Source organism: Petaurus breviceps, unplaced genomic scaffold (genome assembly GCF_028583685.1).
Source record: "Petaurus breviceps papuanus isolate PSGF00001 unplaced genomic scaffold, PetGlider_PUasm1.0 140, whole genome shotgun sequence".
NCBI classification, from domain to species: domain Eukaryota; kingdom Metazoa; phylum Chordata; class Mammalia; order Diprotodontia; family Petauridae; genus Petaurus; species Petaurus breviceps.
This window is the reverse complement of record NW_027185698.1, coordinates 38,160,832-38,183,446: the sequence shown is the minus strand read 5'-3', so window position 1 is coordinate 38,183,446 and position 22,615 is coordinate 38,160,832. Positions and strand designations below refer to the sequence as shown.

The 22,615-nt window shown below is 39.4% G+C and overlaps 1 protein-coding gene across 9 annotated transcripts in view; it reads left to right on the top strand.

The window, feature by feature from the left end:
- The window catches only part of AFAP1 (actin filament associated protein 1), a 271,615-nt gene that overhangs the window by 228,602 nt on the left and 20,398 nt on the right, over positions 1-22,615 (top strand). For 8 of the 9 annotated variants that reach the window (XM_069070333.1, XM_069070372.1, XM_069070351.1 and 5 more), the window contains 2 exons: positions 6,493-6,610; positions 15,309-15,423. In XM_069070333.1, the coding sequence (XP_068926434.1) occupies positions 6,493-6,610; positions 15,309-15,423 (233 nt within the window). Of the gene's footprint in view, positions 1-6,492; positions 6,611-11,389; positions 11,657-15,308; positions 15,424-22,615 lie in introns of all 9 variants that reach the window. The other variant, XM_069070392.1, reaches the window with a different exon arrangement.

The following is a 22,615-nucleotide window of genomic DNA, read 5'->3' as shown; positions in this document are numbered from 1 at the left end:
ATGTGCATGACATTATGGAATAAACAATGGACAGCTAGATTCTAGAATTGGTTTGTCCCTAGATCTCCCAGAGTGCCTCAGTCTTTTCATTTTTCAGATGAGATTGGGTGATCTTTTGGATTCTTTCTAATACTTTGTATTCCAAGATTCCTTCCAAAAATGATATTCTATGTTCCATATTATTGTTGGCATTATTATTTTTAATTACAAAACTAATATCACTAACCCCAATTATAATAGCTAAGATTTATATAGCACTTTAAGGTTTTCAAAGTGCTTTCTGTATATTTTCTCATTTGATCCTCACAACAACCCTTTCAGATTGGTTCTACTATTATTCTAATTTTATAGATCAGGAAACTGGAGTTGAGAGGTTATGTGATTTACCAAGGGTCTTATTGCAAGTGTCTGAGGCAGGATTTGAACTCATATCTTCTTGATTGATTCTAAGTCTAGAATTCTACCCACTGAGGCACTTTACGTTTCTTAAGTTACTTCTACCTGTGACGCTCAGTGTGCTACTCTGTCCCCTCTTGCTCTGACATTCAGTATTTCTCTTTTAGCAAAGATTCTTGATCCTTGTAAAAACCTAAGAAAAGAAGGGATTTGGGTGAAGAATTTCAGAATAGGAGAGCTCTGCAAGTGAAATTTCCTTCTTCTATACTAATTGGGAGCTTATTAAAATGATGGTATGATGGAGTTCCATGTGTACCATTAAATGTGATTGGTTATGGGGGAAATGTCAACAGTAAATTTTAGGGGGGAGACAGTGAATGATGATGATGATGATGATGATGATGATGATGTATCTCGTGGGCAAAGCAGTATTTTAAAGAATATTAATAATGAGAAAACCCATTGAAACTTCCATCTTCAGAGAGTTTATTTTTCATGAGAAGTGTTGATTTTTCTATGTATCAAAAGTGTTGTTCTGAAAGTCTTCTCCCCCAATTCTTGGCTCCACCACACTCAGCTGGATTCTCCAACCCACTTCCCCTCCCTACCATCACCATGTTGGGGAAGTTGTAATGAAACAATAAATAAGACACATGCAGAAAGAAGGTTAAGAAGTAGTCGGTATTGACAGAGAAACATTTTATCATTAGTCCATCTGTCATTTGGCATTTGGATGTTGGGAGTCTGCCAATATTTTATTTTCTTCTCTCATCTATTAGATCGTCAAATATTGCAATCATTTACCAACATTTGGGGCTGCCAGCTGAAGTGCTGCCTGTTTCTGCTTGAAATATCTGGCTGGATCATCTCAGTGCGTGAGAGGCAGTGTAGTGTAGTAGGAAGCACAGTATGGGACCTTTAGGTCTAATCTAAGCTCTGTGAGTGCCCTTGGACATGTCACCAGTCATTTCTCATCTGTGGGATTCACTTTTACAGTCTGTAAAACGAAAAGGTTTGACTAGTTGAGTTTATGATTCTGTAATGTACCATGTTCAGCATTTCACAATTATTTCTCAGAGGATACAAGTGGAAATTCCTTTTCTGGGTTAGCCACCACTTTTAAATAAGCTAAGGTATCTAAAGTGGAGCTTATATTGTTTTCCTTTTGATTTCTCTCGATTTTAGAATCACAGGGGGTCAAAGCTAGACAGGACTTTATCCACTTTTGTACAGTGCTTCAAGATTTACAAAGTGCTCTACGCATTATCTCAATTTGATTCTTAACCTTTGAGATTGGTGCTCTTATTATACCTATTTGGCAGATGAGGAAACTGAGGTTGAATAGAGATTTGGTGTCTTGCTCAGGGTCACATAGCCAATAAAAGTCTGAGATGGGATTGGACCTGGGTGGGGGGGGTTGACCCCCAAGTCAAAGGATCAGAGGGTAGCTCTGCTCAACATGGCACCTCAGTGTCTGAGGAGGGAATCGGTTTGCCCAAGGTCACGTCTGGAATGTGGCAAAGCCTAGAGCTGAACCACCAGTCTCTGATTCCCAAGTCCATCGCATGTTTCATGAAGCAGCGCTCTCTCTTGTTCAAGTTTCCTCTCATTCATTCAAGGACTGAGTCTTGCCAGATGAGAAGTGCATATTGGAAGCCTTGAAATACCGTGTACCAAGATGAGCAATTTAAATCCAAATTCCTCCAACGTTGTAGTTACACTCAAGATAGGGAAAAGAGAATGAATGTGAGATGACTTGCTTTCCAGTAGAGGGAGGCATAACCTTTCTTTGAATTCATTTCTTTTGTTAGATGATGCTGAAAAAGGGAGCCTGCAAATCTAATGCTGATCTTAATCCTTAAATACTATTTCTGCTCACTTCTCAAAGGCTGGAAATACATTTCTGTCTTTGTTGCAGAACTTCCCCTCTCACAGCTTGTCTAATAGAAAACCTCATTCCCCTTCTTTGCATCTACTTGTATTTCTTTTTTTCTGTCTTTTATTTTTTAACGACTTGGTACAATAGAGAATATAAGGACCTAGAGTGAAAGTGTAAAGAAAATTATAATATTAACCCCCCCATCCCACCCCCACATTCCATTTTTAGGGGTTGCTTAACACAGTGACTGGTATACAGCAGGAGCTTAATAAATGTTTATTGAATTGATGCAGGATAGAGGAAGGGATATAGAATCAGGAAGACCTACTTTCAAATTCAGCCTCAGACCCTGTAAAGTCACTTAGCCTCTGTTTGCTTCAGTTGATTCATTCTTCAAAATTGGGGTAATAATAGCACCTACCTCCCCAAGTGAACTTAAACTGAGATCATATTTCTTTTTTTTTTAAGCAATTGGGGTCAAGTAACTTGCTCAAGGTTACACAGCCAGATGTTTCTGGATGGGTGCTAAGTATCTGAGCCTGGATTCAATCCCCAGGTCATCCCAACACTGGGGCCGGTGCTCCTACTCGCTGAGCCACCTGGCTGCCCCGAGATAATATTTCTAAAGCACTTTGCAAACCTTAGTTCACCATATAAATGTTAACTATTAGCTGTTAAATGGTATATTTCCCTCCAATTTTGCCATCTGTAGTTCTCTTCCCATGAGGCATCCCACACAGACACACACACATACACATTTTTATCACATGAGAGACATATAGAGAGAAGAGCATGGAATTTGGAGTCAGAGGAAGTGGGTTTGAAATCCTGCTTTTTTTCCTGCCTACCAAAGGGATCTTAACCAACTTAGTTCCTAGTCAGTTTCTCCCATATATAAAATGAGAGTTTTCGATGAAGGGATCTTTAAGTAATTTAAAAATCTAAAACTTATGATATGAACAACAACAAGAAAGAGATATGCGTGATTCTGGTCTTAAATAATGAAGTTATTTTTTTTAAACCATCATCTGGAAATCTGAAATCACTTCATTGTTTTCCAAATGATGGTTAAAAAAATTCTTTTGGTATAGTATAATTATAGGATCTTTGAGTTGAAAGGCACCGTAGACATTATTTGTCCAAATTATCACTCAGTGCTGTAGAAATCCTCTTCCTCAAATAAGATGCCATGAGCTAATATTAGTAAAGACCTTAAGGTAAAGTGTCTGGCACTTAGTAGGCACTTAAATGCTTGGACCCTCTCCACGTCCTTTCAGAGCATCTTTACAGTCACTTGTTTATTCAGCATTCATTTACCAAGCATCGACTGTATTCAAGATCTTGTACTTGGTGCCAGAAAAGCAAAAGCATTTAAAGACATAGGACATAAAGGTACTCCTCTCAAGGAGCTTACCATCTGATAGGGAAAAGGATAAGGATACAGATATTTATAATATGGAGAAATGGGTCATAGGTGTATGAGAAGAGGCCCCACTTGAGATAATGAGAAATGTGAGCAAGTAGGAATATTTTTAACCTACGTGGGACAAGAGTCAGGGAAAGCTGCTATGGAGGAGCTAACCACTGAGTTAGGCATTGAAGGACAGGGGTGGATATCAGCAGATGGGTACAGGATAGGGAGACTGATCATTGGAGGCATGGAGTTCAACAGATACAGGACAGGGAGACAGGTCACTGGAGGCATGGAGTTCGGCTAGAACAAAGGACAGGAAGGAGAAAGCTAGAGGAGCAGTTCAGTTTAGTGCTAACATAAAGTTCATGGCAGGGAGGAGTGGGAACAGCAGCAAAAGATAAAGCTGGAATGGTAGGATAGAGCCAGATTGCAGAAGCCCTTAAGTGATAACCCCAGGGTTTCATATTTTATTTAGTAGGCAGTGGGGTCCACTGAAGATTTTTGAATAGAGAAGCTTCGTGATCAGACTTCGAGTTAGGACAACTCCAATCCTAGAAAACATCTTATTCTATGTAGCTACTTCTTCATTTAAAGCAAATTCCTCCCTTTGTATTTTAAAGAGACAAATTGTACCAAGCAACCTAGTTGTCCCATAGATGCTTGAAACTCAGCAAGACCAAAGCAACTTATCATTCCCAACAAACCATCCCCTTTTCCCAACTATGACTGTGGAAGGCACTGCTATTGTCCCAGCCACCCAAATTCACAACCTTGACATAAGCAACCTTGTAACTCCTCTCTCACATTTAACTCCTTGTCCAAATCATTGCCAAACTTCCCCATTTTCAACTTTCACAACCTCTTTTCCATTTGTCCCATTGTCTCCAATCACAAAGTTACCACCATGGTGCAGGCTCTCATCCCCCCGTGCCTGGACTTTGCAGCAACCTGATAGTTGAAACTTTTGGTCTTGGGTACCTCCCTGTTCCAATCTATACACCATTCAACTGCCACAAAAATATTCCTAAAGCCCAGGTCTAACCATGTTGCCCATTCCTACTCAATCAGAGATTTCTTGTTACCTCCACGGTAAATTATAAGATACTGTGTTTGACATTTAAGTCCTTTACAACCTTACCCCTTCCCATTTTTCTTGTCTTTTTATACCATATTTCTCTCCACATATTTTATGATCCAACGACACCTGCCTTCATACTGTTCTTTGTATGTGAATGCTCCATTGCCCAACTCTCTTCCTTTTCTTCTGTAGCTAGGTGATACAGTGGTTAGAGCACTGGGATAGGAGTCAGAAAGAGCTGAGTTCAAATGTGGCCTTGGACACTTATTAGCTGTGTGACCCTTGGGAAGTCACTTAACCTCCATTTACCTCAGTTTCCTCAACTGTAAAATGGGGATAATAACAACACCTCCCTTGAAGGGTTATTGTGAGGATCAAATGAGACAATATTTGTAAAAGCAGGTGCTTGGAACACAGTAGGCACTGTATGAATTATTGCTCCCTTCCCATTCACTGACCTGGAATGTTGTCCCTCTTCCCCTCCTATCCCTTGCTTCCTTCAAGTCCCAACTCAAATCCTGCCTTCTACAGGAGCCTTTTCTCTGCTCCCCCTCACCCCACTCCATCTCCTCTACTTCCCTCTGAGACTGTCCTCAATCGATCTTATCCACGTCCTGATTGTGTGCAATGGTTTTCATATTCTCCTCCCCATCAATTGTCCATTCCTTGAATCAAGAATTGTGTTTTTGACCTTCTTTTTATCCCCAGTGCCTAGCACAGTGCTTTGTACATAGTAAATGCTTAATAAATGCTCATTGACCAACTTGGAGGACTATTACAAAATGAGGTTGTTACAATAATGTTGATGTCATTGACCTCCTTGGGGTGTTTACTGGGAGTCTTTAGGTCAAAGGATATGTATATTTTAGTCACTTTATAGAATTCCAAATGTTTCCAGAATGCTCGAACCAATTCACAACTCCATCAACAATACATTAGTCTGCCTGTCTTTCCATGACTGGTCCAACACTGACCGATGCCATCTTTTATCACCGTGGCCAACGTTCTAGGAATGATGGGAAACTCAGATGTGCTTTGATTTGTATTTCCCCTCTTAGTAGTGATTTGGAGTATCTATGGCCCTGCTGTTTCTTATAGACTTAGAATCTTCTTAGTTCTAATGTGTGTTAATCTTATTTCCAGGCACTATGTTATTGTAGGTCATTTGCTTCCTTCATAGTACCCAGAAGAGAATCAAGAGCATGGTCCTCAAAAAAAACATAAAGGACGGTGCTCTGGGAAAAGAATGAGACTTGGCAGAAAGGAGAAACCTGAGGCTGAAAGTGCTTGCTATCTCATTTAACTGATCTGAGCCTTAATTTCCTAATCTATAAAATGAGACTAACAATCCCTTTAGTACTTAATTCATAGGTGTGGATTCAGTAAGATAATGTATGTAAAGCACTTTGTAATCATTATAAAACTATATAAATTCAATTATTATTATTACAATAAGACATTTATTCTTTCTTTCATTCAGTAAACTTTTATTAAGTACCTTCTGTATGCAGAGGACTAGGCCTTACAGGGATCATGAAGATATTTAAGGCATAATCTTTGTCCCCAAGGAATTTAAAATATTGTAGGAGATTATTTTAAAAAACATACAGTAATATATATGGGAGCGATTATGCTATATAACAAATGCTCCTTAATAGATTGATTTGTTTTTAGCAGGGAAATGGATTGTTTTGTATATCTGAAACATAATTTTCTCTCTTTTAGCTTTATGAACAGACGTGGTATCTCTACAAATCCCTATCTCGGCAGTGCCTCCAATGGATATGCCCACCCCAGTGGGATGGCACTTCATTATGATGATGTCCCTTGCATAAATGGATCGGTGAGAGTGTCATTTTTATAGAGTAAATGGTTTATCTTTGCTGGGAGGCAGGACTGTTTTGAAAAATTCCCTAATTTAACATCCCTGGGTTCCTTTCAAATAAGCTTGGGCTTTTTATGTGCAGGATGAAGCTGCTGTCTCATCTCTCATTCCTTATGTTTTGGCGTGTTGTTCATCTTAATCTACATCAGATGGAGGATGGATTTGGACGTGCCAGGGGGTGGCTTGTCAGTTAATGCTAACCCCATTAATTAAATATCTGAGCATGCCTGGAAATATTGTGTAATTACTGTCCCACAGATGTCCATGCTCACTTCTACCTGCCAAGTGTTTACTCATTTTGTTCCCCTTTCCTTCCTTTGCACTTGTTCACATCCAAAAATTGCCCCAAGAAAGAACTCCCTTTTCTCCATGATGCGTTCTTCCTCACTCATCCTGCCCTCATCATTCATTTATCCATTCAACAGACATTTACTAAATGTTTACAACATAATGGTGTTACCTCTTTCCTGAACCATTTGTAACAACCTCTTAACTGGTCTTTCTACCTCCAGTCTCTCCCTTATAATTTATACTTCACACAAATGCCAAAATATTCCTCCTAACTACCTTTCTGCTCTCCTAATACGCATGTCATTCTACTGCTCAAAAACTTTCAATTACTCCCTCTTGCCCATAAAAACTCCTTTGCCTGGCATTTAAGACCCTCCTGAGACTGGATCCAATGAATCTTTCAAGCTTTGTTTCACAATACTCTTCCTGTGTTTTATATTCCAGTTAAACTGAAATTTTTGGTCTTTTCCTACCCTCTCCTATATCCTTTCAGAAGCTATTCCACCTTCCTATAATGTAGTGGTATCATATTCTAATAGAAAAGGAGGGGTGGGTGCTAAACCATATATGAGAATCCCTGCCAGTGATATCTTGATTCAGAAAAACCACAAATTAATATAATCTCTTTTATATTGTGTTTTCTTTTTTTTGTTGTTGTTAACTATTTCCCAATTACATTTTAGCCTGGTACAGGCAGTCCTGCAGCGTTGCCAGCCGACCTCTGCTGTAGAAGACTCCTCTCATCTCTGACCATTAAATTTGTCATAGTATCACAAAGACCCATGTCATACAGCCCCATTACATTATAGTCAATGAAGCTAAGCCCCAGGGAATTTAAATGACATGCTCAAAGTCACACAGGCAATAAGCATCAGAGGAAGGATTTCGACCTAGGTCTTCTGATTCCCAAAGCGCCTTTTTTTTTCCCACAAGGTCCAAGTCAACTTCCCATTCCCCCATGACGTCTTACTTCCTCAAATTTTCTTAGAGCATTTTTGTCTGGATCTATAGAACATTCTATCCTGAATCACCTTCCCATTATTGTAGAACCACGTGGATAACAAAACCTGTTCTCCCAGTTAGACGCAGAGTCATTTTTCCACATGGCTTTCAGAGCTGTTTTTGACTATTGCTTTTTTTTGTGTGTGAACACCTCCCCTTCCCTTACACATTTGCAGTGATTGACCCTATTGTCTTGAATTTCTTTTATGACTGATGACCCGTATCAAGTAGTTATTGTCTTCAGGGGTGTGTTCATTCAAGTTGTTTCCAACAACACCAAAGATCAGAACAGAGACCACTGGAAGGAAGATACAGGGAAGGTGATTTCACCCAATATAGAAAAGAATTCCTTATGATGAGATCTGTTAGGAAGAAATAATATGAATTAGCGGAGGAAAGAGAAACCCTTCACTAGACATTCTGAAGACTGGATGGGTCTCTTCTTATCAGTTTTTACAGGAGATTAATGTTGGGGTCTATTCAGATGATAGCTCAGGTCCCCTGCCATCACCAAGATTCCATCATTCCATGCCTAGGCTCTTCTTTGACAGAAGTGAAACTGGCAAGTTTTTCCATACCTTAAAGGGCACAATCAAACTATTGATTAGACTCATTCAGTCTAGATCAGGGGACTTCAACCTCATGATTCAGTGGTAGATTATATCTCAAAGGTTTAGTATGCAAGTAACTGGACCTTTCTGGGCCTTGGTTTTCTCATCTGTTAAAGAAGGCATTTGAGGGGTGGCTAGGTGAATACAGCACCAACCCTGGAGTCAGGAGGACCTGAGTTCAAATCCGGCCTCAGACACTTAACACAAAAACTAGCTGTGTGACCTTGGGCAAGTCACTTAACCCCAATTGCCCTCCAAAAAAGCAAAAAAAAAAAAATAAAGAAGGCATTTGGACTAGATGGCCCTTCCAGTTTATAATGCTAGTATCCTATGATCCTTTTAAAGGTTTTCTCCTGTTCCTTACTCATATCATTTCCCCTCCAATCTCTGTTCCTTTGAGTAGACTGCCCATTCCAGTGATATACTCTTATCTTCATCTCTGCCTCTAAGTATCCTCAGCTTCCTGCAATAATTAACTCAGGCACTGCCTCTTACATTAGAACTTTCCTGAGCCTCCCCCTGCCCCAGCTGCTAGTTTCTCTATCTTTACCATAAAACTTATTTCTCCCACTTCCTCTTTCTCTCATATACATGTTGTTTCCTTTGATAAAATATAATCTCCTTGAGGGCAGGAATTGTTTTTGTCTTTGCTTTTCTATGCCCAATGCTTTGCAAAGGGCCTTGAGTAAATGTAGATGAATAGAATACCAGAAGGATCTTGGGTAAACATAGGCCAGGCCCTTTTAATGAAAATCTCACATGACTTAGATCTATCTGTGAATAACTTTATTTTTAGATTAGAACTGGATAGCTGACGTCACAAAAATAGACACATTGAAGTTAATGCAAAGGAATGAAAACACTCCTACAATGTAATTTTTAGACTGTGCTATTTTTATGACAAAGGCACCTAATTATGGTCTGACAGAGAGGAGCTGTATATGAATTGTCTAAAAATGGGATAAAATTCACACAATATAAACTAAATATTGCTTCTTTTAAATGTAAGAGCCATTTGTCAAGAGACTTTAAAAAAATCTGCCTGTTATAGAGAGAACCTTTGGTTTTAATTTAGACTCTAGCCAGATGTGGTGTTAATGTCTTCTGGTTTTCTGTGCTTGTGAAGTGATGTCTAGCTATTTCAGTCTCTGGTTTAAAAAAAGCCCTCCCCAACAAAATAAGTCAGAATTCGTGTATCAGCTAGTTATTAAAGCATCATGTTTGGGGTCAGATGGCCAACTGGGAACTCTCCTTTTGAACATACTATTAGTGGTAATAATAGCTCTCAGTTATGTCACATGTATGGTTTACAAAATGCCTTCCCTGCAATCTCCTTGGGAAAAAGAAGGTCCAAGTATCAGAACCATCTGTAGGAATGCTTGAGCCAGGACATGTATTGTAGAACCCCCCGGGACAAGAAGAGTGTTAAGTCTGCACCCTTAAGAGTTCTTTTAAAGAAATTTCTTTTTGTAAGTTAAGGTACATGGGTGGGAGATCTTGAGGAGAAAACTTGGACTTGACTTTACATAAGACCCTGTGGAAGGGAAACCCAGTGATAGTATCCATTCTCTTGAGGAAGACAGAAACTGCCATGAGTGGGAGAGGCCATGACTAGGGAAGAGAAGCAGTTTTGGGGTGTGGTGGCTAGGCTTGGTTTAGGTTTCTTTTACTCTAAATATCAGCAGCTTGGGGGGAAAGCTCCATTTTCACACTCAGTTAAATATCTCTAACAAGCATTATTAGACCCATTTCACAGATTAGGAGCCTGAGACTGAGAAAGGTTAATTTACTTGCCTGTAGTTGCATAGCTAGTATATGGTGGAGCTGGGGCTTAGACCTTTTTGTCCCAACTTTATGTTCAGTGCTCCTTCCAATTTGCCAAACCTCTAGCTTGTTTACAAAGCTTTTTTTTTTTTTTATCAAATGTAGCAATGTATGCAGTTAAGGAGGGCTGCTGGGTGGTGTGGGGAAGAGAGCGCTGGGTCTGGAGTCAGGAAGACCCATCTTCTCTGGGTTCAAATCCAGCCTCAAAACTTACTAGCTGTGTGACCCTGGGCAAGTCACTTCACTTTACCCCATTTTCCTCATCTGTAAAATGAGCTGGAGAATGAAATGGCAACCCACTCTAGTATCTCTGCCAAGAAAACCCTAAATGGGGTCACAGAGAGTCAGACATGACTGAAACAACCAAACAACAACATGCAATAGGGACCAGCATTGTAGGCAGATTTCCCCAATTATGTGCTCACTAGACCCTAGGAAATCGCATGGAGGAGGTGGCTGCAACACCTGTCTTTCAGTGGCAAGGGACCTTAGTCTAACAGTCTGATGATTCCAGGTTGAGGGCCCCAGCTGTGTGACTGTACATATATCACTCAAAGTCTCTGAACCTGGTTATCCATATCTACCAAATGAGAAAAAAGATTCTTGGGGTGAGCCCCAAGAGGGTCATTGTGAGGAAGGTATTTTGTAAACCATAAAGGCAGGCATTGGACAAAGGTGAGTTCTTAATCTCTTTCTCTAAAGAGGTAAAAGCTTAAAGTTTTGGTGGACAGATTCTCTTATTTAGTAAAGACTGTCAACCATTGGCTATAGAAAAAACAAAACAAAACACTTTCCTTCCTTCAGGGGTGGGTGGTATGATGGAAAACTCTGGGAAGAATCCCTATGGCAACCAAACCTACACTCTTGAGAGGGAATGTCACTCTGATTAACCCCAGGGGTGAGAAGGAGAGGGTTATAACTTTCTGACTTGCTGATGGTTTCCTTCTGCTTTGCTTTCTATCACGATTGTATGACTAACAGCTGAGATGTGTGTATGTGTGTGTTACAGTGGGAACAAGAAGACGGCTTTTTGCCTTCCCGTAGCAGAAACCTGGGAGAAGAAGTGCTTTATGATAATGCGGGGCTATATGATAACTTGCCATCTCCAAAAATCTTTGCCCGCTACCCACCTGCCGAAAGAAAGACTTCTAGATTATCTACTGACAAACTGTCTTCTAACCATTACAAACATCCTGTCTCCTCCAATCTGTCTTCTGCTCAGTCTGTCACTAATACCTCTTCAGTGGGGAGGGGATCTGTCGGGCTGAACTCTCAGGTACTGCACAGACTTCTGCAAAGGAGATTTGGCTTTTATTTCATGTTTCTCTTATGCTTTTATGACAGTCTTGTGATTTCTGTTGCTAAATGAGAATAAATAGTACCAGTAAGAAGAAAGGCATAATCTTTTCCCAACTAGAATGTTATTTACCTACCAACTTATGCTTCCAGTCAGTATTTGCTTGTTAATTAAGCTGATTAAGTAATGGTAGGGTATAGGTTAGAGCAGGGTTTGGAATCGGTAAAGGACACTGGTTTTGAAGTTACTATGACTTGGCTACTGGCCACCCATGGGACTTTGGTCAAATTATATGACTGTTCTGGGCCTTAGGTTGCTCATCTGGAAGATGAGAGGTTGGAGTTAGATAACCTTTGGGGCCAGCCCGGCTCAAAAATCTATGTCCTTTAATGTAAACCCCACCTTGGACCATTACTAGCTGGTTAACCTTGACCTTGGGCGACTGAAGTAACCTCTATGTTCCTCAAGGAAATCCTTAGGACTTCTCTGTTCACTTGGCACCGATGGAAAGAGTTGCCACACCAGGAATTCCCCACAAAGAGGATGACCTATGCCCTTGGCACATTCACTAATTATTTGATGATAGGTAATCAGTTATATGGACCTTTTATTTATTAACTATTCACAACCTTGTATGCCTTTACTTTTTTGATCCTTACAGCAACCATGAGAAGTAAGCAGTCAGTGCAGAAATTCATAACCTGATTTTACACATGAGGAAATTGAGGCCCAAAAAGATTGATTTATGACCCCCAAATCACAGAGCTAATAATGTCACATTGAAACCTTGAGCCTAGAGTTTTGTATTCAAAGTTCAGTATTTTTTCCCCACCACTATACCACAATTGCCTCTTCTCTCTCCACTGGCCTTGGCGCCTTCATTCAGTCCTGATAGCTTCAGCTGGACTGCTGACACATTAGAGTTTTATCAGGGTATTTAGGGGGAAAAAATTAAACATAACACAGGCTTAGACATATGTTCAGTAGGAAAGCCCTAATACTGCCTAGAGTCACTAGTTGGCTGCATGTTCATTCAACCTAAAATATCCAAGTAATAGTTCACGTTTCTCAAGTCCTTTGTGTGTTTTTCTCACAAGAAGACTTAAGTATTTCAAGTATACCCATTTTACAGATGGGAAATAAACGAATCAGTCAACAAATATTTAATAAGTGACTTGCATGTTCCAGGCACTACTAGGCATAGAGGTAAAACTCCAATGGATGAAACAATCCCTCTTTTTAAGGGGCTTATATTCTAATTGGGAACGCAACAATATACATATACACACAGAAAGAATAGAATAGTTTATCAGGGAGGGCAGTAGCAGTTGAAAGGAATCAGAGTGACAGTCCCTCATTGAAGAAGCAGCTGAGCAAAGACTTGAAACTAAGACTTCTGACCTCAAGTCCCATGCTTGTCCCAAGGGAAGGGACTGCCCAAAGGTGCTAATTTATATTCATATTGTAAGAGAGAAGAATGCTCTCTAAAGACCAATTTTATTTGTGCTTCTTTTTTTGAATTGTAAGAAATTTTGATATGGAATAGGTAACTTTTATTTTCCCCAGATATGTGTCAAAAGTTAATATTTCAGTTCAAATGCCTTTTCTGAATTCTGCAGAAACATTTTTCACTCAGCTATTTCCCTTGATGCTTTTCTTATCCTGCATTTCTATGTTTTCCAGCACAAACCTGTGAAATCATCTTTGTTGGTAGGCATATGGTTTTAAACAGAAAGACAGGTTTGCCTTTTTCTCTCAATCTCAGTAATATTTAGGTGTGATGACTAGTAATAGATAAGATTACAGAAATGTACAGAAAGAGTGGGCAGCTTATATACCTGTTTCATGCCTGCCTACCTCCCAAATCTGTAAAGCTGTATATTTATTCCCTGAGCGAGTAGGCTTCTTGGAAGTCTGTTCAGAGAGGCAGGCATTTTATAGCAGCCCAACATGGTTAGGTTGAGATAAAATGTAATGTAACTTATTCAGAATAATAGCAATACCTCACCTTCCAAGATCATTTGTGAGAAAAGCAGGATTATGGTGGAGAAAACTGCACTGGAGAATTGTCTTGGCTGATTTTCAATTCACAAGATGCTCTCCTCATGACAAATCTGTGATATCGGTGGTACAAGCACCATTGTCCCTATTTTATGGAGGAGGAAATGCTCTCAGAGATAAAAAGGGGCTTCCTCATGGACACATGAGGTAGTTGGGACTCGAGTTCCAGTCCCATCTGATTCTTGTTCCAAGTCCAGTGCCCCTCCCTCAGAACCACAGTGACCTCGTGAGTGTGGATCATGCTGTATGTACTTCTGGATGGTTTGCAAATTTGTTTGCTGTGTGTACACTCAAAAAAAAATAGGATCATAGATTCATTGTTGGAAGACATCACGGGAATCATCTAGTCTATTCTACTTACTTTACAATGAAAACTGAAGCCCTTAGAGATAAAGCCACTTGTTTGAGGTCATGTAGATAATAAGTAAGTCACAAAGCTGAGATTCAAACCAAGGTTCTCTTCTGATTCCAAATCTGGCATTTCCATTAAACTTTCAGGCTGCTTTTTTCTGTTGTTTATTTTGTTTTAGTTGCTTTCTTTTTAGACACTATAATAACTTTGGCTTTGGTGCTTAACAAAACAAATTTAATTTCACACATACTGCCCATCATGCTACTACTCATATCTTTCAAACTTTATCCTTTACTGTGTACACACATTTCACACACGTATTCTCATGGATCATCAAAATTTCCTTGCTTGCCATAATAGCTCCTATTTATTTAGTAATAATAATAATAACTAAGCATTTAAACAGGGTTTCCCATAAGCCTTAGTGCAGTTTTAAGGCTTAAATTCACACTAAAACTTCATCAGTGAGTGATATTAAAGCAGATGTATTATCCTTTGCTTTACCCTTATTTCTAGGCCTTAAATGCTTATGGTTTATAAAGCATTTTACATATATTATCGCATTTTAAAAATTTGCAGAATGCTTTCTATGTAAGAACCCTGTGATGTAGATGTTAAGATGTTATTATCCTCACTTCACAAGTATGAAAAATGAGGCGTCTTAGAGGTCAATGGACTTACCTCTGGGTGTAAAAATAGCTAGTAAATAATAAGACAAGGAATATCTGAGGCCTATCTCTGAGGCTGGCTCTCAGTACACTTTACCATGCTCCCTCCCATGTTACTGTTTTCTGATTTACACAACCCATTTCCCCCCCAACAACCTTGTGATCCCAATGGAATTTGTATTATCATCCCTATTTTATAGGTTGATTGACTTGCCCAGGGTCACCCAGGTAATTAATGGCAGAACTTTGAATTGGATCAGGTCACTACCCTCCAAGCCCTTGGTATTTTTTTTATGCTGCCTAACTTCTAATTAATTCATAGTTTTTAAAAGGTAAAGGTCATAGGCATTCTCATCTAATTTGAACTATGGCATTCCTTGAATCATCAGGGAGGATGAGCCCCATAAGGAATTAAGGAGCCAAAGTGGCTTTCAGCCACCTAGGCTTTGTCATCAGTCTTAGGACAGATGAAAGAGAGAAAGAAAAGATACTGTGGTTTAAAAAAAAAAAAAGGAGAGGTTTTAACTTTTATCTAATTTGTTTCTAATAGTTCAAGAGCAAGAAACCTCCTGTGGCATCTAATGGGATCCCAGGGAAAGGGAGAAATGTCAGCAGTCCACAAAAGAAAATGGACTCATCAGCCACGGTCAAGCGGACAGCATCAAGTAAGTTCTCCAAGGTGCTACTCCTTTCATTTGGGGAATTGGTGGTAAGACTGGTAGATGCCTTCTGTTAAGGATGATTGGTGCTTACTAGAGCCATAAACATCACTCTGGAAGGCACTTCAAGGTCATCTTAGCCAAATTCTTTCATTTTGTATGGGAGGAAACAGGCCCAGAGACCTCGACTTCCTCAAGGTTATAAAACAAGTTAGTAGCAGAGCCAAGATTAGACTGTGGGTCTCCTACCTCTTGGTCGAGGGTTCTTTCCAACTCTAGCTTAAACAATGCCTAAAAAGGAAGAAACCCAACATAACTTTCCAACTTATGCTGAATAACAATCAAATGACCTAAGTACATTCGCAACTCAAGATCAATTCATTGCACTTTAACAGATAAACTATGGTGCACTGAGTACGCAAAAATAAAAACTCACACACTTCCTGCCCTCAAGGAGCATAGAGTCTATTAGAAAACTGGAACATATGTACAAAGATAAATATGATATGCAACAGGGTCAAAGAGACCAAAAGGGCAATCCAAGAAGAGGGCTCAAGTAAATTTTAGAAGTGATCATGGAAGATGGTGTGCTTGAGTTGAACCTTGAAGAAATTGAAGAATTTTGCTTGACAGATATGTGCATTCTGGTTATGGAGAAAGCCTGTGCTAATGCAGGAAAACAAAGACAGTCAAGATAAAATCAAGGCACAGTTAATAGCACTGTTGGCATGGGAGGGTGTAATGTAAATAAGTCTTGGAGAATAAGTTGGAACTGAACTGCCCTCAACACCATACCAAAGTTTCTTTTTTATGACAAAGTCAATGGGAAGCCTTTTGAATCTTTAAAAAAAAACAAGATACTGACTTAGACTTCTACGTTAACAAGATAACCAGTAGGTGTTTAAAGGATGATTTTGACAGCACAGTGGATAGAATTATGGACTTGAAGTCTAGAATATCTGAATTCAAATATGCCTTCAGAATCTTAATACTCTGGGTAAGTCATTCAAACTTTCAGCCTCAGTTTCATCATCTGTAAAATAGAAATAATGATAATAACAATAATAATCAGAAGAAGAAGAACCTTATCATAGTATTCTTATGAGGATCACAATGTTAATCGCTTCACAAACCTTGAAATGCTACATAAATGCCAAGTGTTATTTTGACTCTTATTATAGAGAAGAGAGACTAAGATAGTGAGACAGGGTAGGGGGCTATTGCTGCAGTCTGGGGAAGAGATGAAGTGTATCTGATACAGGTTGTTGGCAACGAGTATGAACATTAGATACAAGTGACATTATGGAGGCAGAACTGGAAAAAGCTTGAAAACTAAATACATGTGAATTTTATGGTTGAGGGATCCCAGAATCATAGATTTAGAGCTGAAAGAGTTATTTCATTTATTATATAATATATATTTACATATATGATATATATTATTATATTTATTATAGCAATAGTTATTGTATTTCATGCTTAAGTGGGGTGAAGTGTTTGCCTAAGGTTGCACAAGTTAGATAGTGTTTATTGGAGACAGAATTTGAACATAGTTCCTCCGACTCCAGAGAAGAGCCAAAGATTGTTCCAAGATTCTGAGTCTGGGGGGAACTAGGTGGCACAATGGATAGAGTACTGGTACTCAGGAAGTCCTGAGTTCAAATCTAACTTCAGACACTTATTATCTGTGTGACCCTGGACAAGTCAATTAACACTGGTTTCTTCCCTCACCTTCCTTAACCCTCTTCCTCAGAAAAAAAGATTCTGAGTCTGGGAAACTAAGAAGAATAATGGTTCTATAAACAGAGATAAGAAAGTTGGGAGGAGGTAGAGGTATTTAAGGGAAAAGATGAAGACTTCAGCTTTGGTATGTTGAGTTTGAGGTTTTGGCCAAAGAATGAGATGCCCAGGATGCTGTTCAGGATGCTAAACTGGAGCTCATGGGAGAGATTCAGTTAGATGCATAGATTTGGTAGTCATTTGTATGAAAGTAATAATTGAACCAATGGTGATGAAATCACCAATGAATGAATGAAAAAGAATTTATTAAGCACTTAACAAGTGCAAAGGACTATGCTAAGTTGTTGTTCAGTCTGTCTATTTGTGACCCCATTCGGAGTATTCTTGGCAAAGATACTGGAATGGTTTGCTATTTCCTTATCCAGATCATTTTACCAGATGAGGAAATTGAAGTAAATAGGGTTAAGTGACTTTCCCAGGGTCACACAGCTAGCAAGTTTCTGAGATCAGATTTGAGCTCAGGAAGTTGAGTCTTCCTGACTTCAAGCCCTGACCTATATCCACTGTGCCATCTAGCCACCCCTGTTATGCTGAGTACTGGGGATATAAGCAGAACTGTAAGAGAGTTAGTTCCCTGCTCTCAAAACTCACATTCTAAAAGGGGGAAACAATATAGGAGATTCCTACTGCAAGTCAATTGGAAAGGTCCAGAGTTCTTAGGGTATAAAGCAGATGCTAATACATCTTCTTTAATGTAATTTTAACTAATAAAACCATGTCTGGTTTTGATGTTGAGCCATTTGACAGTGACGATGACTTTGGTGGTATCAACTTTTTCTTGGGTCTTCAGTAGTTATGGTTGTCCACATGAGCGGGGGAAAGAATGTCTAAGACAAAATATTGGGGAGCCTGCATCCTTAATGGGTCAAAGTAGAATGAGGAACTACTCAGTTATGCAAACCAGACATGTGACCAATAAGTTTGTCAGACATCTGATTGGGCTAAATTATTTTTGTCCTTTTTTTTTTTAAGGTGATAGCTTGTTTTGTAATTTCCTTCTTATAATATCAGTTCCACTAAAGAAAGCATGTTCTTTTTGTGTTCATAGTTCATTGTGGGGAAGAGGAGAAAGGAAATAATGAGGACTAATGGGTTCCTTAAAAAGCTGTGTTATACAAGATCTATATCATTTGAAATCGTTTCCTTTGTCTCTTTTCCCACAGTGCCTTGGTTTTGATACTTATATTTCTTTTATGGCCAGATGATTTATCCCTTTATTTTATGATGCCTTCTGTGGGGAATTTTTATTAACTTTGGTGACATCTAATGGTGACAAAAGAGAAAAATAATTGCATTCAACATTTTCGCTGAACTCAGCCCATTGCATTACCAACATCGTGGGTTTATTGCACGGAGATCCAAAAGGAGAGCTGGAAATTGACACTTCCTTACGTTGGCTTTTGCTGTGAAAACATCTTGCTTTAGGAAGAAGTGAAGCCAGGAAAATTCTTTCTCTTTCTTAAGATGTCCTTATGCTGGACTGCGAACAGAAATGTAGTCCTTTAAGTGCATTAGCTTAAATGTTTGATTCTTACTCTCAGTGTTTTATAGACGCTTCCTTGCGTGTTGTCTCTGTTAGAATGGGAGCTCTTCAAGACGAGGGCTGTCTATACTTTTCTATCTGTATCTCTAGTGCTTAGCACATAGTTGTTTATAAATTGTCTCCCCATTAAATTGTAATTTCCTTTTAGGCTGAGATAAACATTTTTGTTGTTTTTGTATCCCAGTGCAAAGGCAACACAGTTACAGTGCTGATCCAGGAGTCAGGAAGACATGAGTTCAAATACGGCCTCAGACACTTGCTAACTGTGTGACCTTGAACAAGTCACTTAACCCCATTTGCCTCAGTTTCCTCATCTGTAAAATGAACTGGATAAGGAAATAGCAAACCATTCCAGTATCTTTGCCAAGAAAACCCCAAATGGGGTCACAAAGAGTCCAACACGACTTAAACAACTGAAGAACAACAAAGCTTAGCATAATGCCTGGTACATAATATAGTAGGTTCTTAATAGATGTTTGTTGACTTGCTTTGTACACATAGCAAGCACTGAATAAATCCTTTCTCATTCATTCACAGACTGCCAAACGTGAAAAGGCTCTTAGAACATAGAATGTTTGTGATGAAAATAGAATGTCAGAAGTAGAGTGGGACCTGAGAACATAAGCTGTTAGTGTGACAAGGTGCCATAGAGATCACCCAGACCAGCCATGTTATTTTACAGATTGGGAAACAGAGTTGAAGCAAATTATCCAAGTTCATACAGCTAGTTAAAATCACGACAAGAACTAAAAACTAGGTTTTTTGGTTGTCAGGCCATCCCTCCTATCCATGAAAGTGTCCTGAGTTTGTCAGTCTTTAACTTTGCCTGCAGTCATCTTTACAATTATCTGTGGCTACTAGAAAGAATATTGAATTGGGAATCAAAAGACCTTGGTTCCAAAGCTGGCTCAGCCCAGTCACTGAATATGTGACTTGGAATAAGTTATTTAACATCTCTGCTCCTCCTCTATAAAAATGGTGACAATAACCCCCGCTACCTCTCAGGGTCAGGAACAAAGGAGAGAACCCAAGGGAAGTGTTTGGTGGTGGCTGTTTTCGTTTTGCACATAGTAAAGCACTTGATGATGATCTTTTTCTTGAAGTTTCACAGAATGTTTGAGTCAATGCCTTAGACTGAAGTTCAAGCACAGATAGTTCTTGTCTCCTAGATCAGCCTAGGAGGTCCTGGTGCAAATCAGAAAGTCCTTCAGGGGTCACTATGATGAAGAGGAGGATAAGGACATCTGTGCTCTCAGTTGGACTTCTTGGCAACCCTGTGCAGTGATTATTATCCCCATTTCTAGATGAGGAGGCATTACAAAGGCAACACTGAGGAGGGAGTAAGGAATCAGTGCCTTTGATAACTAAACTGTGGGAGATTGGAGACTACCCTTCATTGTGATTTCACCTTGAAGGCAGGGATTACCTATTTCTGCTGTATCTGTATCCCCAGTGCTTAGCAGAGTCTGGTACACAGCAAGCCCTTAATAAATGCTTCTTGACTTGATTTGTCAAAGGAAACTCTGCAGGAATATTGCAGCTGTTACTTGTTACCCATGTGACTTTGGACAAAAAGCTCATATATTCATTGAAAATCTGTATGCTTGGGGCAGCTAGGTGACACAATGAATAAAGCACCAGCCCTGGAGTCAAGAGGACCTGAATTCAGATCCGACCTCAGACACTTAACACTTGCTAGTTGTGTGACCTTGGGCAAATCACTTAACCCCGATTGCCTTGTCTTCCCCCCTCAAAAAAAACAAACAAAAAAAATCCATATGGTCTTTACTGAAGAAAGTGACAGATTCACTTCGCTATTTATTCATTCCACCTAACTGAGCAGTCTGTGTGTAGACCAGGCATTGGACACATAATAGAACATCTAGCATTAAAACCCTCTTTTTTAAATTTAAATTTATTTTGTATCCCCAAGGATTAACACAGCGGCTGGTATGAAGCAAGAACTTAAATGCTTATTCACTCACTGATTTTTCATTTACTAAGCTTTATTTTCTCTCCTGCCCTCCCATCTCCGAATTTAAAGAAAAACACCCCCTCCCCCTCCCCAGGAAATATGCATAGAATCTTCTTATTGCAGTTTTTCATGGAGTTTTCTCCAAATGGCTAGAACCAATTATTGTGGTTTCCCTCCCTCAAGTCTGTCACCCCACTCCAGCCCATCTTCTACAGCGCTGCCAGAGTAATTTACCTTAATTGCAGATTTAACCATGTGACTTGACTGCCTCACTCATTTCAGCCCCAGTGGCTTCCTATTGCCTCTAGGATAAAATGTAAACTCCTGCATTTAGGTTTTAAAGCCCAGTACAACCTGGTCCCTACCTCTCCCTCCAGCTTCCTTGGACATTACTCTATGTCCTGTACTTTGTGACCCAGCCAAACTGCCTGTCTTTGTGCTCCTCGCCTATGACACAGCATCTTTCATCTGACTGCTATCACATTGTCCATCCCCCACACCCAGAATGCACTCTTTTGGGCTTTCTTTAAGACTTGGCTGAGGTTCTCTCTTCTGCATTAAGCCTTTCATGAACCTTCCAACAACTAGTGCCTTCCCTCTAAAAACAACTATCTTGTATTTACCTACTTTGTATATGTTTCTCTTTATTCACTTTATGCTGTAAAATTCATAATTTAGCTAAATCCCAGTTAGAATGGAAGCTTTTTAGGTAGATTATTCCTTTATTCATTCTTAGTTCCTACCAGTGCCTCACACATTTTATTGTTCAGTCATTCATCACATCTGACTCTTTGTGACCCCATGGACAATAATGTCCATGGGGTTTTCTTGGCAAAGATTCTGAAGCTATTTGCCATTTCCTTCTCCAGTGGATTAAGGCAAACAGCGTTAAGTAACTTGCCCAGGGTGACACAGCTAGTAAATGTCTGAGGTCTGATTCAAACTCCAGTGTTTCTTATTGCAGACCCAGAACTCTATCTACTAAGCCACCTAACTGCCTAGGCAAATAGTGGTTAAATGACTTGCCCAAGGTCACATAGCTAGTACATGTCTTAGCCCATATTTGAGCTCAAGGTTTCTTGACTCCAGGCCTAGCACTCTATCTGCTGAGCAGTCTAGCTTGTTGATCGGTTGATAATTAGGCTATATGTTACAGTATTAAAAGTGAAAGATTAAAAGTCAAAAGAACTGGATTTATTTCCCAACTCCATTACTGAGCCACCTAGGTGAACCTGGAGAACCCACAGAATTCAGTGGAAAGAACATGGGATTGGAAGTCAGAAGGTTTCGTCTCACCTCTTGGCTTAGCCCACCATGCTGAGTTACATAATGTATCTTCCGTTTTCTCCATTTGTAAGATGTAACATTTGGAATAAAGGTGTGACCTTTTAATTCCCTACCATCTTTGAACTCCTAAGGTCCTAAATTATTTCACCACAGGCCCTTCCATCTTTGACTTGCTTGGGGTATATACTTAGTACTGAGATTACTGGATCTAGGGCTATACACATTTTAGTTCCTTTTCTTACATAATTCTAGATTTTCCAGAAATCTAATGCCCCTGTTTTATAGTTAAGGGAATGGAAGCTTAGAAAGGGGAAGTGACTTTACCAAGGTCACATAGCTTAGACATCATAGAGTTATGACTTCAGTTCTTCTGAGTACAAATCCATGCTGCCTTCTGGCCTTGTAGCCCAAGGGTTTCTCTGCTTATTGTCTGGTTTGAAATGTATAATCACCTATTGTACATTGTAAGGGAGATAAAACTGAGAGACCCAGTATAGATTATTCTAAATCTTTGTTTAGATTTGATTTAAAGAATTTTGGAGCATGTGAGGCAGTCACCTCCCACTCTCAGTATAAATTCATCCTTTTGTGTA